This window comes from Channa argus, chromosome 5, assembly GCF_033026475.1.
Source record: "Channa argus isolate prfri chromosome 5, Channa argus male v1.0, whole genome shotgun sequence".
Taxonomy (NCBI): Eukaryota; Metazoa; Chordata; class Actinopteri; order Anabantiformes; family Channidae; genus Channa; species Channa argus.
The window spans coordinates 28,843,922-28,863,280 of NC_090201.1; the positions used below are offsets into that span (position 1 = coordinate 28,843,922).

At 41.5% G+C, this 19,359-nt stretch overlaps 1 protein-coding gene across 2 annotated transcripts in view; it reads left to right on the forward strand.

Moving 5' to 3' along the window:
• The window catches only part of mmp24 (matrix metallopeptidase 24), a 57,204-nt gene that overhangs the window by 18,613 nt on the left and 19,232 nt on the right, over positions 1-19,359 (forward strand). For both annotated transcript variants that reach the window (XM_067504259.1, XM_067504258.1), the window contains exons 2-5: positions 2,205-2,353; positions 4,323-4,439; positions 12,892-12,991; positions 13,610-13,814. In XM_067504259.1, the coding sequence (XP_067360360.1) occupies positions 2,205-2,353; positions 4,323-4,439; positions 12,892-12,991; positions 13,610-13,814 (571 nt within the window). The remainder of the gene's footprint in view (positions 1-2,204; positions 2,354-4,322; positions 4,440-12,891; positions 12,992-13,609; positions 13,815-19,359) is intronic.

Below are 19,359 nucleotides of genomic sequence, written 5' to 3' on the forward strand. Positions count from 1 at the left end.
AAGTACAAGTAAAATATACTCCCCTGCAAGTAGGAGTAGCACTTGCACATGCACTAGAGTATATTTAAACTACAAAAGTACCAGTACTCACTAAGAAAACAATGTATTTTATAGAAAAAGAGATACTTGCATAGAGGCAGGAGCCTCATGCTCAAACTCTGAGGAAGGCAGTTTAATGCATGTGGAGTAAAGACTGTGGACTTAATAAAGGACAGTCTGGTCCTGGATTATGGTTGAAGTCAGTGTAAATGTAGTAACATGCGTCTTAGTTTTTTCACCATACTTTTACAAACACTCTCTAAAAACGAAATGACACTTTTGGAAAAAATTCCAAAGCCTCTTGTCCATAAAATATCTGATGGAGACTCACTTTCAGATGGTGTTTTTGGCACCAGCCCAGACCGGTGAAAGCCAAGAGGTCAGCGGCTCACTCATCACGTGTGTCTCGTGTTTAGATTCCACTTTTTGTATGTATTCATAAAAATGTTAGACATCATGGGCTTTGACTTTATGTCCTGATTCCTGCTGGGTTCACAGCTGTATGTTGGGTTAAAGCCTTTATTGTAGTGGAGTTCAATAACGCACCCATTTGTGACCACACACTGTCTCATCTCTTCTTCCTTCTTTTCAAAGATGAATTTATATTTTGGAAATGAAAACAGAACTGAGGGGTTTCAGTCCTCGTCTTAGCCTGTCGTCTCCCGGAGAGACGAAAATATTCCCTCTGCAGGCAGAGTCCCCCAGCGCTGCTGTCCTCCCTGCATCCGTCATGGCAGCGTAGTTAAGCAGACGTTCATATTATAGCTGAGTGCTGGCTGCTGGGAGCGGCTGCCACACACTGAAATATTAATGACCCACTGTAGAGAAGGGCTCAACCTCCCCTCATTAGCGCCCCCCACCCTCCTCTCCTTTTCCTACTTTCTCTTAGCTTCTCTTTATTTTTCTCACTCTTCCTTCATTTACCTCTCTCCCTCCTCTCCCTTCTTCATGTCGCTCTCCCTGGAGGGTTGTGAGATTGTGTTATGTCATATTAAAGAGACAGGTGCTCTGCAAAGTAAAAAATACGACATAATAAGACTCATCCGTGGAAACTTGAGGATTCAGCATCGATTTTTGGATCAGTGTGAATCCAATCTGTGATTCGGCAGGAATAGCTCTTTCCTCCTGCTTCCATCTGTTTCTCTCTGACATATTCAATAAAATCTCTCTGGTCTCTCTCTCTCTCTCTCTTTCCCTCAGCCTCAGTCTGTTTTTATCCTCTTTGAGTTTGTCATCCCACTCTTTATTCCATCCTGTCTCTCATTGTACTTTGCCACATGAAAGGAAAAACTGCACTGCACAAAGAAATGTCACATGAATCTACTGTAGGAAGACTTCCAAGTCTCCAAAGAGACAAAATGGAGACAAGCCTGTGCCCAACGAATGTAAAATCACCAGAAATGTGCCCAATTAGCCATTAGTGGGTTTGCATGGTGCAGCTGCAGCACAGTCTATAAAGCAGTGATTTGCAAACCACAGGGTCAGCGGTGTGACTCCCAGTCCCTCCTGGCTACAAGTTGAAGTGTCCTTAGACAAGTTACAGGAGCCCAAATTGCTCCTGGTGGATGAGGCGAGCAGCTCGTATGGCAGCTGCCATCAAACAACAATGTAAATTGCTTTGAAAAGAGCTACTGTACATGCTGTCACAGTGCACAGCTGCTAGACAAGCAGACCATGTACCGTTATAGCCATGGATGTGCAAAAAGTTCCCTCTCGATCCATGATACTGAGAAAAATGTGAAAACTTGAGTCTCAAGCAAGTTTTGGAGCTAAAGGATCTTTATTCTGGCTTTTTATGTACCATGGACAATTGACACGACGTGATTCATCAAGTATCCACAGCCTCTAAATACAGTATATCTGTGTGATTTGATGGAAATAGCAGATGGTGTCCCACAAATCATACTGATAGGACAGGAAGCGGCAGTGGTGAATGAACGACTCCGATCATTTACTGATGTCAATTCAACAATACTTTGTTACGTGTAAATAAACTGCATTCAAAATGTTTTAGTGTCAAAAGTCTCTTTATGTCCTATTTCACATCAGTTATCGTTATTGCATTATAATCACTAATGCATTCATGTGTCTTAACAACCTTATACACCGATCATCACTGGTTAATGTGTAATATGAATTAACCTCCACTCTCCCTCCTCCTGCAGACGTGGCTGAAGAACTACGGCTACCTGCTGCCTCATGACGTCCGCACGTCAGACCTGCGGCAGGAGAAGGCCATGCAGTCCGCCGTGGCCGCCATGCAGCGCTTCTACGGGATTCCTGTGACAGGAATACTGGACGAGACGACCATAGAGTGAGTGGAGGCGTTTCAAGTTGAATGTGTTCAGTTGTGGATCCTCTGCTTTGTCGTGGCTGTACAGTGGTGGAATTGGCTCTGAAGTGAAGTCGCCGAACACCAGAGATGTCTCACAACTTGATATCACTTAATCATTTTTTAAAGGGTGGAAAACTCTCTTAGCACATGCACAGTAGCACTGAACATGCTTTTAGTCCCAACGTTGGATAAAATCCTGCTCCTCCTCCTCACTTCCTGATGAGTGTAATTAAATGCAGTCAGGGGAGTTTGGGTTGTGTTATTCCAGATTCTTAGCAGAAGGGTCCAGTAATCATTTTACAAAACAAAACTGCTCCTACAAACATGAACAGTTCCTGCCAAACTCAAAACAAAAATCTACACGGCGAAATGTCGACTTTGTGACCAGCAGTTACTGTTCTGCAGAGTTTAGTTTTGGCCTTAAATCTGCATTAACAGTTCCCAGTCACATACAGTAGGTATGTGTTAACATGAGCTTTCAGTTAGTTGTATTTTGACCATTTGACACGTGTAATTCTAATAGTCCTTCTCTTTTAGCTCTGTTGGTCTCCACCACCTCCAGAGGAAAATGTCTGCTCTTTAGGTGCCAAATGCTTAAATATGTTGTGGCTTTTTATCTGACAACAGCTGCTTCCTGTTGTAGCTGGAAATGATGCTGCTACAGTACAGTCAGGATGAAACTAAACACATCTCACACACATCTCAAAAATTTCCTTTCCATTGTACATTTACATGTATTGCTCCAAGTTCAGTGTAAAGTTTAATAGTACAGATCGGTCTGGTTTCTGTCCATGTTTTCTTCCTCCAGGTCTAATATTCGCCTACATTATTTCATGGGAGTCAGGAACTCTCTCTGGGCTACGGTTACGATTAAAGGCCATACTGATGATAAATTATAAATGGGCCCTAATTGGCCTGACATATTTAGCCTCAGCCTGCAGCATATTCGTGGCTGAACTTGTTGAACTCCAGTTCATGATCCTCATGATGTGAACAAAGATTTTTTTATCATGTAAAACTTCTTTCACCCTCTTAGCCACTGTCTTTCATGTTGTACAGATGTGGATCTAGTGATTGCAACTATTGGATGGATTTGTAGACATGCATTGAGGGTAGAACTCAAATGTCAGTATTTAGTTAAGTCCGAGTTCATAAATTTGTGTGTGCAGGGACCACAGAGTGTTCACTGCACACCTGTTTTCATCTGGATTAAAATGATTGATGCATTAAAATATGGTCACATTTAAGTACAGTGGAAGTGGAAAACCATTGGTTTTGATTTATGTGCTCTCATCTCCACAGATAATTTAACAAATGTCAGAGGCACTACACTGTAGTTTCACAAAAATGCTGGTTCTAATAAAGGCTTTATTCTTTCATTGATTAGTTGATCTATTACCTATTTCAGTGAATTTTTGATCAATCAAGTGATTTGTCAAGCAAAAAATATTTTTACAGTTCATACATGATCAGGGAAAGTCTGAGGTTGGAGTCACGAGCATACATATCTATAAAATCTATAAACCACTCACACCATCAGTTTAGTTGAATATCGGTTCTGACCAGCCTCGAGTTGGGAACAGCTTTCCAATCGGGACAAAATAGGGCCAATTATCCTGTAGAGAAGCCCAACATTAACAGAAAGGGAAATTACTGCAACGCTGTAAAGAATGATTCCAAAGAAGTAGAAAGAAGCCACGCGATAGACACAGAATGAGCACTGACAGATGGAAAATGACCAACAGATGCTTTGACAGCCTGATTTGTGGAGGGGTGGGGGCCCTTTACCTGCACTGTATGTGCACAGGGGCCCACTTTCTCCCATTCTGTTCATTGTTTAATTGAGCAGACAATTAACCACTGACTCCAGAAAACGTTCAGCAGATAAAAAGCGTTAGCTGCAGCCTTAGTTTGAGCCAATGCTACAGTAAAACGTTCTTGTGTTCAGGTGGATGAGAAGACCTCGCTGTGGCGTCCCAGATCATCCTCACACCAGCCGCAGGCAGAGGAACAAACGCTACGCCCTGACGGGGCAGAAATGGAGAGACAAAAAGATCTCCTACAGGTACTCTGTCCAGCTTTCTGTCTGTCTCTGTCCCTTCTCCATCCTCCTCCCCTCCCTCTTTGACTGTTTGTCTCCTTCCTTCTCTCTGTCTCCTGGTCTAATGTAAATTACCACCATCCCACAGGACTCTGAATGCATCTTGTATCTCAACATCACATCCACTCACTGTTCTCTGTCTTTTTCTCTTTCATTGTCTTCTCGTGTCCACATACAGTAAACTCCCTCCCCCACTCTAAGATTTGATGGTCTGACCAGCGGCTCGGCTGTGTAATATGGGTCTAATGCAGATTAGACTCATCCCACGGGATCCTGAACACATCCCAGCTCCCAGAGATGCCTCTGCCCACTTTATCCTCTCCCTCCGTCTCTAATTTTCTCTTCAACCCACTCCCTCTCCTGCTCTCAAATGCAGAATAAGCTTTAGTGAAATGGATAAAATGCAAACAAGAGTCCATGCGTTTGTCTGTTTCCACCATGATGAATCTCTGCCCTGTGTTTGAGCTGTGATCCTGTATTACTGTATTCCAACAGCAACATTCACCATCAAATACCCTCATGACTTCATTGAAGCTTTTTCTGCTGTTTCTGCTGCAACACAACAATCCATAACTTAACATTTTCTGCTGTTTTGCTCCTGCTTTTCCCCAGTGTTAAAGTAGAGTTTGCCAGTGCTCTGGAGGTGAAATTCAACTCTGTCTACAACAGCTCATTTGCACCAAAGCAAAAACACAACTAATTAAGCTGTGTGCATTATGGTAGGACCTGCGAGGAAGTGTTTCAATTATCCATCATGTGTATGTTGGTGGCCTTCTTGACTGTGTGCTGTTACTATTCAATTATTTCCCTGTAACGTTTGACTTGCATTCATGTAACATTTCCAGTAATGATGTTTTTAGTCTCACCACAAAACAACATCCTCAAGACACCGTTAAAGCTGCTGTGCAGCCTGCACTAACATGAAACTCTGAGTCAGTCCTCCCTGTCCCTGCTCTGAAACATCTTTAGTTCACTCATAGTTATCAATTTACAATAAATGAGAAGCTAATTGTCCTATTAACCAATCAGAGAAGCTCTGTTCTGATTGGTTAATAGGGCAACTCTTGCTCAAAACACTTTGTGATGCAAGTATCTCTGCACTGCTCCCAGTCATGTCCAGTGAGTCTGTTTATCTCCACATTAAGAGAAATGCTGGAGCATTGTTCTATTAAAAATTATATTTGAAAATATTGTACACTGTAGCTTTAATTTGAAATAATTCAAGAACAAGACATAGTATCCGATACATAATTGCAGCAAAGCACAGCAAGTGAGATGTGATTTGACTTGGTTGAACCATTCCACCTAAATTTGCATTTTGAGGTGGGAACACAGATTTCCCAGGAATAGCTGCAACTCACTAAAAGTTTTGTCCATAATTTTTGCCAAATACAATTGGTTTTTAAGCTCAACAACCAAATGAATCCCACTAATGGGTAGAGCATCAGGCTGGGATGCAGAAGTCTCCTGGTTCAAATCCCAGCCCGCGCACCTGTGGTCCATGTAATAAGCTGGATTCTCTGTCCACTCTGCTTAATCTTTGTTTAACTCATTCATCTCCTGTTGTTCCGTTTACTTGTATCTCACATCCCTCTCATTGTGTTGCTTTTGGGTCCTTTTACAAAACCGTGACAGAAATAATACTTTGCTGCAGGTTGAACAAAAGACAGAGAGATGTAGGGAGGGACATAGGGAACCTATTCTAGGCTTAATAATTGCCATTAACAACTCTGTGGTGGCTGAGAGGCTGCTGTATTGAACAGGCGCCACAGGTCCAAACATTAAATCCATCAGTAAGAAGCAACAGACAGAAGCAGCTCATTAGCCCCGATAAAAAACACAAATGGCATCGTTATTGACAGAAGACAAACTATCCAACTTCCACTTGACCACAGCAAAACTGCAAGCATCCTGTTCTAAGCAGAATATGAAGATGAGCTCGTTCCCTTCCCTTGAATAAGTCCTTTGTTTTCCCAGATGTCACCGTGGGGCCCCTGCAGTCCAGCAAATGGGTGCAGTTTTTAATGTTACTCCGTCCTGGCTCCATGTCTCCCTTCATGCTTCTAACTCTCCACCTTCTGTTTCTCTTGCTTTTCTTTGTCTTTCTTCCCTTTTTCACATTTTCTCATTGATTTTTTTCAAACATTTTATTTCAAGCAGTTTTTCATACTTCGGTGTGTTTTTAATGACTTTTTCTTTTGCTGCTTGAGCAATTTTCTTGTTCTTCAAGCATTGAATGTCTTTCCATCCTCTCCTCTCTTCGTTCACACCATCCTGCTCAGATCTTTATGGGTCTAATGTAAATTACGGGTGCCCCTTGAGACGCTGAAGGCATCCCAGCTCCCCCCTCTGCAGCGTTACATAAAACCCACAGTGTGAGATCACAGTCCTATCTGGTTACCTCTTAGTGTATTTGAGTCTCCTCAACCCTCCTCCTTATGTTTCTGCTGCTATCAGCTGTCGCATTCCTGCAGTGCAGCTCCACGTTGTCTGCAGCTCGTTTTTAACTTAATAGTTCTTCTTCTAAGGCGCCACAGAATCTCCAGAGCCAACTCAGTCTCATATGAGTTACACTGAAATGTAACTAATTTGCATTGGCTAATGTTGTGGAGGAGGCCTAATGCTGCTTGGATTCTATTATTTAGAATACGGGATGATGTCACCCAATGTAATGTAAAGTTCCACTACGTTAAATAGGTTGGATACAGCACAAGAGAAGCTGTAGGGAGGAGTCTGCGTAAACTTGAACTTGTGTAAATTAATAGTTTTTAATATGTGATAGAAATTATTATCTAGAATGTGATTTTTGTGTCCAATCCAACTGAAACAAGTTGTTTGTCAGTGATAAAACCATTGAAAATGTTTTAAGCGTTCAGCCAAGAAAAATGTTTTTCTATCGCACCTTTTTAACAAGCAGGAAATCAGCACAGGGCTAATAAGAAAAGGACACATCTACCTACAGTCCAAGGATTTTTTAAAAATTTTGCTTTCTGGAAAAGTAAAATGCTGAAACACGTCACTGAACAAGACACAGGTTTAATAACCAGGTAATATTTTAAATTATTCATTAAGGAAAATGCCAAACGACTTAAATCCTTCCTTTATCTGCTATTTTTATTCATTGTTTTTAGGCTACTGGCTCGTACCATCGAGTGAATCAATCCAGTGCGCAGTAAAAGGTTAATGAGAATTCTGCTGTGAATCTCAAGCTAATACCTAGTTACACTAAATGTGAGTTGCCTTAAAAATTAAATATTACATAAAGAAGAGTTTGGGTTGGTGGAGGGTGTTAGTTAATTATCAATGCAACAGTGACAGATAATATTCACATTTGCATGAATGAGATTGGATCTTAAGTAGCCACAGAGCTGCAAATGTGCCGATAACTGGAAGCATCCAGTGTGAGCCCGACTGGCATAGCTTGTCTGATCTCTGCTTCATTAATTAGAAAAATAATCCAAAGATTCATCAATGGAAATTATGTTTACTTGCAGCTCTGCCTAATTACGAGCTGCTCTTATCGACCCCCATGAGGCAGGCATCCCACTTCTGATAAAGACATTACACACTACCTGCCCCGCATCCACATTGGACCGCGAATCTGTCTACATTTCACAGTGATCTGTTAAATACTTTGAGCAAACCAAAACTCCCAAACCTGATGTTTGCTCACTATGTTGCAGACCCACTAGAACAATGACAAATGAATGAAATAGTGAATGTGTTGCTGTGTGCTGACTTTGTGCAGGACAGCAGTTATATTTATGGACATTTTAGAAACGCAGGGCCAGTTTGAGACTGACAGCAACGCAAAGAGACATAGTTAGAGGAATTTCAGGGCTGCCAGCTGCAACTGTAAATTATCAGCTGCTGCTAGATGCTGTAGCTGTAGGAATATTCAACTACGCATCTCCAAACCTTCAACAGATGCCTCAGGGCTGCGATAAACAGTGGAGAAAATGAAGGAGAGGAAAGACAGGTGAAGGAAAAGGAATAAGCTGAGACAGAGCAGTCGCGGGAAACATTTGATCTTTTAAGTTGATGCTTCTGCAGTTTAGTTCTCAACTTTCCTGCCAACAAAGCACATTTGATTGGAAGGGAGTTAAAAGGGAAACATCTGCATCTTTACCACAAAAGTTGATCAGTGACACACTCGCTGCTGCTGGTTCTGACCCGAAAGCTCTTTGCTGTTTTGTCTTCGTGACATGTTGGACGTGGATGCTGTGCAGGGATGTGAAACGTTTGCTAGCAGCGCAGCTCCAGGAGCAGTAATGTTGGTCTGTCAGTTGACCCTCAACTCAAATATTCCAACATCTACTGGGTGAATTGTCAGATTGAATTTACACACATTTACGTTCCTGAGGACAGATCACACTAACTTTCCCCTTTTACTTTTTACTGCTGTCGACAACCGGCAGATGAAGTCCATAAAACACTTTTTACTTCTATTATTAACACCTACATGCGGGACAGAGACAGACATTCATTATTCCCAGATGACGTCTGGATGATATTGACCTTTAAGTGCTGTGAAAACCCGATTTACACAGGCTATGTGCGATTGCTCAGCACCTCCTGTTCTTATTTTTTTTTAGAAAAATCACAACTCGAGTGATATGATGCTCACAAAAGACAAAGAAGAACTTACTGGTCCACATTTTCTCCTGTGTCTCACTCTGTCCCTCTCCTTCCTGGGCTCCTCTACCTTTACTACTGTTGCTGCTGCTCCTGGCATATTGCTTCTACCAAATTAATCTGTTAATTTTCTGCCTCGGAAAGAACAGCTCATGAGTTTATTTTTGGACTTTAATTTCTCCTGGCCACCCTTAACTTTACGTTGTCTCTCCATGCTGAGAATTGCTAAGTGCTCCTGTTTCCTGTCCACAGCCACTTCCATTACTCAGTTTATCCAGGATGCTACTAAATTTGCCAAACCCCAAAAGCATTGAAATAATGATAATGACATATTTAATTGAAGCTATAGTGAAAAATAATCTTTAGAACATTCTGAATGGAGACATGAGAGTACGTCATTTGGACCATCAGTGAGTCAAGCAGCAGTAGTCAACCTGACAACATGATGTGACACAGGACTCAGGAGACTAGGGTTCGAGTGCAGTGCGAGACAACTGTTGTTGTTGCTGGGACAGATCCATGATCGACTGATTTTTAAGGCAACTCTTTTACTAACCCCAACCTCTTCATGTACTAGAGCCTTACACCAACCTACTCTGAGGTTTTTATTAAATATTTTAAACCCCGTGTATTTGAGGTTTTTAGAGCCGTAAACAAGTGAGACATTTTGGCTCCATTGTAAAGAACAGTGTCCGGCATTTTAATGTCAAAAAGCAGTGCAATTTCAACAGGTACCTGCTCCCAACATGGCGGCACTAACAACGGGTTCAGTCGGTAGGGTGCGTTTAATCTGTGTGAGCGGACTATAATTATGATATGATAGTTATCATAGTTATCAAGTGTTGTTTAAACAGAGTCAAGAACAGTTTCTTCAGCCACCATACTGTTTGTGCTAAAGGTCCACCGGTAATTTGACAGAACAGAGTATCAGTATTACACATTAATAACTTTGTTAATTCTGTGACTTTTCAGTGTTTGCAGTTCTTTGTTACAACTACTGTAAATATCTGCAAACCTAATGATGTTGTCCTCAGTCTTTGGTGTAAATTAACAAATGCTGAACATGGCACAAGCTAATTATCAGCTTGTTGCTACGTAGTAGTCTTAAGTCCACGCAGAGCCTCACAGAGCTGCGTGACTGTTTCTCCTCCTGCCTCACTAGTCTAATGCAGCTTAGATTTATTATCATTTCATCTTGTTATTTTACTACTTTTGTCACTTAAATTGGTGCTGTTTCTTCTTAAATCTCTGCAGTAAATTTAAAAGCTGTGTGTGTGTGTGTAACTGCTGCCTTCTCAGAAAGTGTCAAACATGTGTTTCTGCACAGAAAAAGCATTTTTCCCAACCGAAGGAGGACATTTTTGGGACGTGAGGCCATTTTAGCTGGTCCTCACAACTTGAGGGTTAAGACCTGGGCTTTAAAACAGAGATTAGAATTCGTTTTATGTTTGGATGAAGCATTTAGCTTTAGTGGGGACGGTTTGGGTCATGGCCTTCATGTTTATTCTGCGAGAGCTGCTGTCCTGCTGGTTTTGCAACTATCCCCGCACTACTTACCAGGGTCAGCTATTGATTGACTGAACACACTTGATCCAAGTGATCAGCTGTAGGTGAAGCAGGGATAGTAGGAAAACAAGCAGCATAGAGTCTTAGGTCCTCAAAGCAATAGAAAAGCTGTGTGTGTGTTACAGTGCACCATCTGTGTGTTTTGGCCACAGGTCATTTGGCCAGTTTCACCATCATTTACTCAAATGAGACAACTGCTACCTAGCTGTCTGCCTGGTGTGCACGCACACACACACACACACACACACACACACACATAATCACTGGGCCTTTGGGTAAAAGATTGATGAATAATTTATTTATGAAAAGGTTAGTAAAATGCATTTGCATGCAGTGAGTGATAAAGTGCAGTAAAAACGACAACATCAGTGTTTTGATGTAAATGATCTTCACCATAAGCAGCACAAGCTACATCAAAACGAGCTTTCATTCATTTTCTTTGTTTACGAGGTTTTCTGCACAGCTGAAAGTCTGTCCAAACACAGCAGCTCTCTTTCAAGTCATTCTCCCTGATACTACGACAAACTCTTGTATGGTTTAAATCTACAGTCACTCTACAGAAATTCCTCACATGCTCGTTCAAAACAAAAAACAAATGGAAAAGTGCAGCTGCAGACTAGATTTAGACATAAAGTTGGTTTTCTGTTACTTGTCAGAAGAAGCTTTTCCTAAAATCATGAGCTGCTGATAAACTAAATGGCACCGTGACCAGCTCCCCATGATGTTAAAATACATCATATTTATTTGTATAATATGTTTTTGGAACAAAGCATTTCCCCTTGTTTAGAGACAGATTTTGTGGACTTTTATGGACCATTCGCTTTTCTGCCCAGCTCGCTCTTGTCCTGGCCTTTCTTGTCCATTCTCAGTCTCTGCTTGTGCCAATCACTCCATCTGTCCTCTAACACACCGTATTATCTGGGATGGTCGGAAAGTGACACCAAAGGTTTAAAATGTTTTTTCTTACTTCCTCACAGTATACGGTGACAGTGACTGATAAAACCTGTAATAATAGACCGTCCCATCTCTCACAACAAAATAGAAATGGATGGCATGTCTCCTCTCCTGCTATTACTCTATAATGACCTTTCTGCCTCATTTGTCTCCTGTAGATGTACATGCATCAGACTGTGAAGGGAAAAAAGCCTCAGCTAAGCTTCTTCTGCAGCACTTTCCACAAAACACTGAAAACTAATCCATCGAATTTTATAAATAATAAAGAGATGGAGCATTAAATTTATAATCAGTGAAATGAATAAAAATGAAATTATGGTTCAAAGAAATGGAAACAGTATAAGCTGCAGACTAAAAGTCATTGGATTGAAAATACACCCAGTTTTCCTCCGTATACTGTAGAAACAACTCTGTTTGGATTGATATTAGTTGAACTATTCTATTCTAACTATAGTGTCATAGTCAAAGTCAAAGTGTTAACTAGTTACTAACTGTCATACTCATGTTTCTCAAGTATATTTTAAAGAATTGTTAATATTTGTGATTGACATCTGCACAGCGAGGGTTATATACAGTAACTAGAGCGTTACCTTCATAGTCCTGTGGAGACTCTACAGACCATGTTGTCCACGCTTCTCCATCCAGGATGTCATCCTTTGTTTTAAACGGGTTTGACATCGGCAACAAGTCACTTTCTACTTCCAGTCTTTACTGACCAGTTATCAGGTGTTTCCACCTTCCAGATGGTCAAAGATGGAAAAGGTTGGTGATGGGTGTTGGAAAATGGGCTGTCCAGCCTCATATGGGTTAGTCCCTGCTTTTAGGAGACACGCTAATGGGAATCGGACAGTAGAGACATTCAGCGTACTACGTGGCTCTTTACATTTAGCCATTGGGCCGATGCTTCTATCCAAAGCAACTTGCAAACAAATGAGAAGAAATGTTTCCTTTGCACTCAGCAGTTTCTTGAATAGTGGTGGTTGTTAAGATTGGAGGAATTGTGACGTGGGGGTAAGTGAAGACTTTATTGATGTTTTGAGGGGAAGGTCACAAAGGAGCTGCCAGAGCCAGAAACCTTTCATTCTCCACTCGAATGCTCTACCACTGATTCATACCCCCCCGCATGTGTTGTTTTGGAAAACTGTAGCACACGTCCTTCCCAACATCAGACTTCATGGCCTCTGATGCAGCACCCTGCCCTCGGCCGTCCTGTCCACACACTCTTTGTGGCTGTAACCAATGCTCTCTTTGTTCCCCGCAGCATATCTAACTTCACCCCTAAGGTGGGGGAGAAGGACACGCAGAGAGCGATACGACAAGCCTTCAACGTGTGGCAGACCGTCACGCCGCTCTCCTTCCAGGTCAGAGACACTTTCATTATTACAGCCAGCTCTGATTGAGCCATCAGAGGCTTTTGTGAGCTCCTTTCTCATTTTTTTTATAATTACATAATGTTGTATCTAGAACATCAACATCAAATAATGTAATTATTGAATCCACTGAAGTAAACACAATAAGTTCAGGGATGAAAAGATGCAAGGAACTGCTGTTGGTGCTTGTTTTTAATTACAACCCCAATTCCAAAATAATTGGGATGATGTGTAAAACGTAATTAAAAAAAGAATGCAATGATTTTCAAAACTCATCAACCCATATATCAACTCCAAAACAAAGGATCTTGTTTTAACATAACGACAGAGCATCATTATATGTTTGATTTCTGTCAGAAAACTTTATTATCATCAGCAGACAACAAAACAAAGGAAATTTAAATGCGCCGCAATACAATATAGTCACTTTCTTCTGTCGGCTTTGCTTCGTCAGTTCGATCTTCTCTTCAGCGTACTTTTTCTTTTCTTTTCTTACTTTTTCAACATGGATAAAATGTAAAAAAAATCGACAGGTTAATTTTCTCCCTATCAACTTTGTGTTTCAACATATTGCCTGTCTTTACTCTGCTCGTCTCTTGTCCCATTCAGGAGGTGCCGTACTCAGAGATCAAGAACGAGGGTAAGGAGGCGGACATCATGATCTTCTTCGCCTCGGGTTTCCATGGCGACAGCTCTCCGTTCGACGGAGAGGGGGGTTTCCTCGCTCACGCCTACTTCCCCGGCGCTGGCATTGGAGGAGACACGCACTTTGACTCTGACGAGCCCTGGACGCTGGGCAACGCTAACCATGATGGTACGATGTTTAAAATGTGAGACTTTGAGCCCCATTCAAACTGGATTTACTTGTCTAAGGTGATGATTAGTGCTTATGTTTACAGGAAATTAAAAGTGGATCCTCCTGCAACTTAAGTCCTGTGCAGAGAGACACTTTGCAGAAGTCAAAAGGATTCACAAACAAATTTACAAAGTTTTTTTACCAGTCTAATGTCCATTACATCTCTGCTGGTCTGCATTTATGTAGATAAACCAAACCTGATGTATAGTGAGGTTTGTGTGTTTTACACTAGTTATTAATGTAACTGATTCTAAACTTCATGAATGCAGGCACTGATGTAGTTTGAACCCAGGACCTGATTTACAAGGACCGAGACTTTAATCAGCACTTTATGAGTGTCCACAGCCATCACTATAACTCAGAACATACAGTACATGTTGAAAGACAGGTTTACTGCTTCCTTTGTCTCCGGCTGTTCTTAGTGGCAATTTGTGGGTTTGCTCACACAGGTGTTTGGAGTCACCTGAAATGGCGGCTTCAATGATAATAAACTTGCTCCTTTAGATCTAGTTTAGGTAGAACATACTTCCCTCTGACTTCATCAAGGTGGAAAATGCCTCCAGATGACATCACTTGGAGGAACTTCCCTTCAGATCATGTCATTTTGGTGCTCACTATGTAGATTGTATTCAAGGTCAACCTGCTTTTACAGAGCTCCTCCAGATGACATCATCTAAACTCATAATAATGAAAAAAGAGGTTTTTTTTTAGCTAGAAGCAGAGAATTGATTGAATATAGTGAATACAGAAGGAAGTTTAAAAGCATTCATGTACATTTACACCCTAAATCAAAGCCACAGAAAGAAAGAACTGGAGAAGTTGCCCTTAAACCAGTGGTCGTGGAAGATCCTAGCACCCATGTTTCCTGTTTTCTTTTTTCTAATAGATGTGGAGGTATTTTCCTACATAGAGGTTTTTGGATGAGCATCTGTTACCAATGATAAAAAGCTGAATTATCACAGCACTGTTAAGTAGCTGGATCTTTGTAAGTGGAGTTTGCATGTTCACCCTGGGCTTCCACTCGCAGTGCAAAGACACGCAGTTGGATTAGCTGGTGACTCTGATTTGCCCATGTGAGCAAGAGCTTTAAGGGTTGATTGACTCTATGTGCGGCCTGTGGTGCAGCCAGCGTGTGCTGTACTGAACCTCACCTCCTGTCCAGAATCAGCTGGGATCAATTCCATTCACCCTCAACAGAACAGTGGATCATGCAGCTTTGCCACTGTCTGTTCAAGAACCAGCTCATGAAAGTTGCCACTGTAAAAGGCTGTGCAGAACAGGGGCTTTTACTATTAATCCTGCTTGTCCTGAAACTTACGCTTCATTGTTGGTGCATTAGCACATGGAAAGATTACTGAACAGTCCAAGAAACAACAGGACTGCAGAAGACTTTGTTATGCATCTTGCTGCAGTCACTTTGCATCTTTTACAGGCTGCTAGTTTTGGTTGTAACAACATTAGGGCTTTAAAATGGCACCTTAAATTATTTAACAGTGACATTGATGCCAGAATCTGTTTTCTAATGTTTCAATATTAGAGCCCACATAAACATATTAAATGAAACTGATTAAATAATCAGGGTTTTTGTTTTTCATTTTAATGTGCAGTATTTATATGTGAAATGCTTCCAGTGAGAGCGTGTCCTTAGTTGTCACCATGCTATCTTTGAGCACCACACTCTTTTGACATCGGATGAAAAATGGAGGGAAAAACACGTCCATCTGTAGGTTTTTTCCCCTTCTTCTATCTCAGTTTGACAAATGACTTATGCCAGATTCCCTCTGCTTCAATAACTAACGTGTTGATAGAGAGAGAGGGAGGAGGGGAGGAATCTGCTGCGAGAGATTAGCAGAAAAGAGAATTAGCTTTGACAGACAAGCTCCAAATTTGCCATAGCACATTACAGCAAGTGTGCGAGTCTTATTCCAGCACGAACTGTCCCAGGAAACATTCTGCAGTTCTCTGCCTTGTGCACATGTCCAAACTTTCTTACATATTCATATTAATTTCTCCGTTGGTAAACTGCAGGATGTACTCAGTGTGTGTGTGTGTGTGTGTGGTCACCCAAGTGCCCTTGTACAAATCCTCATGAACGTCCCTTTATCTCGAAAATCCCTCCACAAACGCAGAGTAATTGAAAGATTAGAGACAAGATAGTGAGACAGCAAAGTTCTCAGACACGACAAAAAACTAAGTCTAATATCGGCTTCACAAGGACGACACAAGGACAACCGCACCTCATTTTCAGCCCGACTTGAAACATGTTTCTTTTGCCGCTGCTTAGGCTACGTTCTGTTATTAACCTGTTAACATGACGTGGATTTGTCTCCTCTCCTGTCTGAAAAACAGATTTCTAGGCCAGTAACACCAGGGGTGTCATTCAGCTTGGATAAACCTGCAGCACTGTTTGTGTCTCCTGCTGACATTGAGTTATTTGAAACAGGCGGTGATCCCTGTATGGCCACTCTAGGACATTCACAGAAAGGTCCCTAATCCACTCCTGTGTTGTCTTGGCTGTGTATTCATGTTGGAACGTGAACCTTCAGGCCCTAAACGCTGTGGAGCACATTTTCATTTCATGTTTTCTCTGTACTTTAATTTCCATTCCGCTTTCCCTCAACCCTGACTAGTCTCCCAGCAGGGTCTCCCAGTTGCTGAAAAACACCCCCACAGCATGATGCTGCCACCACCATGCTTCACCGTAGGGATGGTATTGGGAAGGTGATGACCGGTGCCTGGTTTCCTCCAGACATAAAGTTTGGAAATGGAGACAAACAGTTCAATCTTCTTTTCATCAGACCAGGGTCTTGTTGTGCCAAACTTCTTCCATTTTAGAATTACAGAGGCCACTATGCTCTTGGGAACCTGCAGAGCAGCAGAAATGATTACTCAGCCCTGTAGCTCTGCAGCAGTTCCTTTGAAATCATGGATTTAGTTCTGATACAAGTCCATAAAGTCCAATGCCTTTCCATGTCCAATTAATTTAATTTCCTACAGGTGGACTCCAGTCAAGGTGTAGAAACACCTCAGCAACGATCAAGAGAAATGGGAGAAACCTGAGCTAAATTTCATGTGTCGTTACAAAGGGTCTGAATATTTATGTTCATGTGATATTTCACTTCTTTTATTTTCCTACTTTATCCTACAGTTATAATCACCAAGCTTATAGCTCCCCAACAGTCTGTATTAATAAATATAAAAAATAAGGACAAAATTATAAGAAATCAAAATTCAATCAGGAGTAAAGCTACAATATGCAACTTAAGCTCACACTATCTAGAAAATAGATCCACACTGCTCCTCCCAGCCCCCCTCTTCTTGCTCTGCTACACTCTACCAATGTCACGATCTGACCCTACATTCACTTCCTGCCCTGGACTTTTATTTTGTTCCCCTTTTTCTCCACTTCCTGTGCCCAGTTTAATTTCTCCATCTTACCAGTGATTACCACTCTCCATTGTTTTCTGTTCCCCTGCCCTTTTAAGCCCAGCTCTCCCCTTGGCTCTTCGTTTGCAGTATCCCTCCTGCCGCCTTTTAGTTCACCTCGTGTTTTTTTTGTGGACTCTGTTTTCTGTTCCTTTGATTTTGGTTTTCTTTCTGTGTGAGTTTTGATTGCGGGTGTAATTTGTTTTCTAGTGTGGATTGGTTTAGTTACGTGAATGTTTAGCCTTTCCAGTGTTTCAGTTGCCATTTAGATCCCTCTTCCCTCCTTGGTTTGTTGGCTTCAGTTCTCCTATTGAGATTCTCTGTAGCTACTCCCCTGGTTTATGCTAAGGTTTCTGTTTGCGGTTTATGATTGATACTTTCATTGTCCCTAGTTTTTGGTTACCACCTGTTTCATCAATGTTTGTCTCCCATTCCGCCCTCTAGTTTTGTCTACTCGTCCCTCGTCAAAGTCCTAGTGCTTCAGTCTGAGTTTATTCCTTGTTTCCTTGCGATTTTATGTTGGTTCTTTTTCCTTGTCTTGTGTTACAATCTCCAAAATAAAGCTATTTTTTTCCCTCCGAACTCCTCTGGCCTTGTTGCTCTTGGGTCCACCTTAAAAACTAAGCCTGACAACCAAGCTCTTCAATTTCCTGCAGGTGTTTGTTGTTATCAAATCTTCCTTAATATGAAGCTGTAAAACCTACTTTGTTATATGAAGAATGAACAGCAGCTCATCAGTCAGAGGAAGTTTATGAGAATATTTCTACTAACAAACCAAATTTTATACAGACTTTTTGTCCTGGTTTGTGTTTGAATGCTGTCCTGCTCACCCAGCAGTATAAAGTTTAGAAACGGGTAGATTAAGAAAAGGGACATTTGTTTTATCACCGCTTCAGGTTGGGAGCTGACTTTGTTGCCGAGGTGCGCTTCATTTTAATCACTGCTTGTACTGTAACAAACCTCCATTAAATCTCTGAACCTCGTCCTTTGTGAAAAATCCGAAGATGCACAAACTACAACAGCAAGCAGGTGAAATACAAGCCTCTGCAAGGGCAAAGGCAGAATCTGTCAGTTATTTATCTGTAAATAACATTAAGTCTGAAATTTCCAGCCAAGCTAACAAAATGCCATACAGTGTCCTTGGTGGATCCATTTTAAATAACAGTTTAAACGTCTGACATTTTAGCTCCTCGCTTTGAAACCGTCGCTGCCTGGTTTAACAATTTGTACACAGTGGAAACTCTTCATCCTGGTCTTGTGGTAAAAATGTCTACAGACTTGTTTTCACTGTAAATGTGACTGAGCAGGTGTTGAATAAATCTCGTCTTGTCCCCTAATTGAAAGAATATTCCACACAGGACATGCTTCTAGACATGAGTCTAGGAATAGGTTGAAAAAGTGGTTGACATTTCTGTGAAGACTGTGCCACAATAATGATTTTGGCTCCAGCGAAAGCAGAGAACTTGGCAGGTGAGCCAGGAAGGGTAATTTCCAATGCTGCTTTGTACAAAATGATCTCTGGCATGCGAACTTGTCTCTGACAGAGACGAACAGCAGGGAGAACTGCCGGAGTTGAATGAGTTTCACTCTGTGGACATGTCAAACTGGGATTACTTGAGAGACGGGTTTCATCACATCCATATCAAACATCGTCTTTATCACAGGGCGGCACATGATAGAAGGAGCCGTTATCGTGGCTGCAGGGAGCCGGAGCAGACTATAGACGAGACACGAGGGAAGGCGCTGATTCATAAAGGGATTCCCTCAACCCGCTGTACATCGAGTGGACGTCCTGTGCTGTAAAATCCTCCTTATCTTTCCTGAGACATGGAAGAAGGAAAGGCACAGGGAGAGGACATATATAAAGGCTGACAGATCTGAGCCTTTTAATATCTGCAATATCTCCAAAAACTTGATCTTACACTATATTTTAAATATCTATTTTCCTGTTCCTGTTTAAAATGTCATGTATATGCATAAATCATTAATGTGTTAGGGTGGAACATCTTCCCACACAAACAATCATCTGAGACACTTGATCGACAAGTTGCTCACAGATTGAATGTTTTAATAGGAT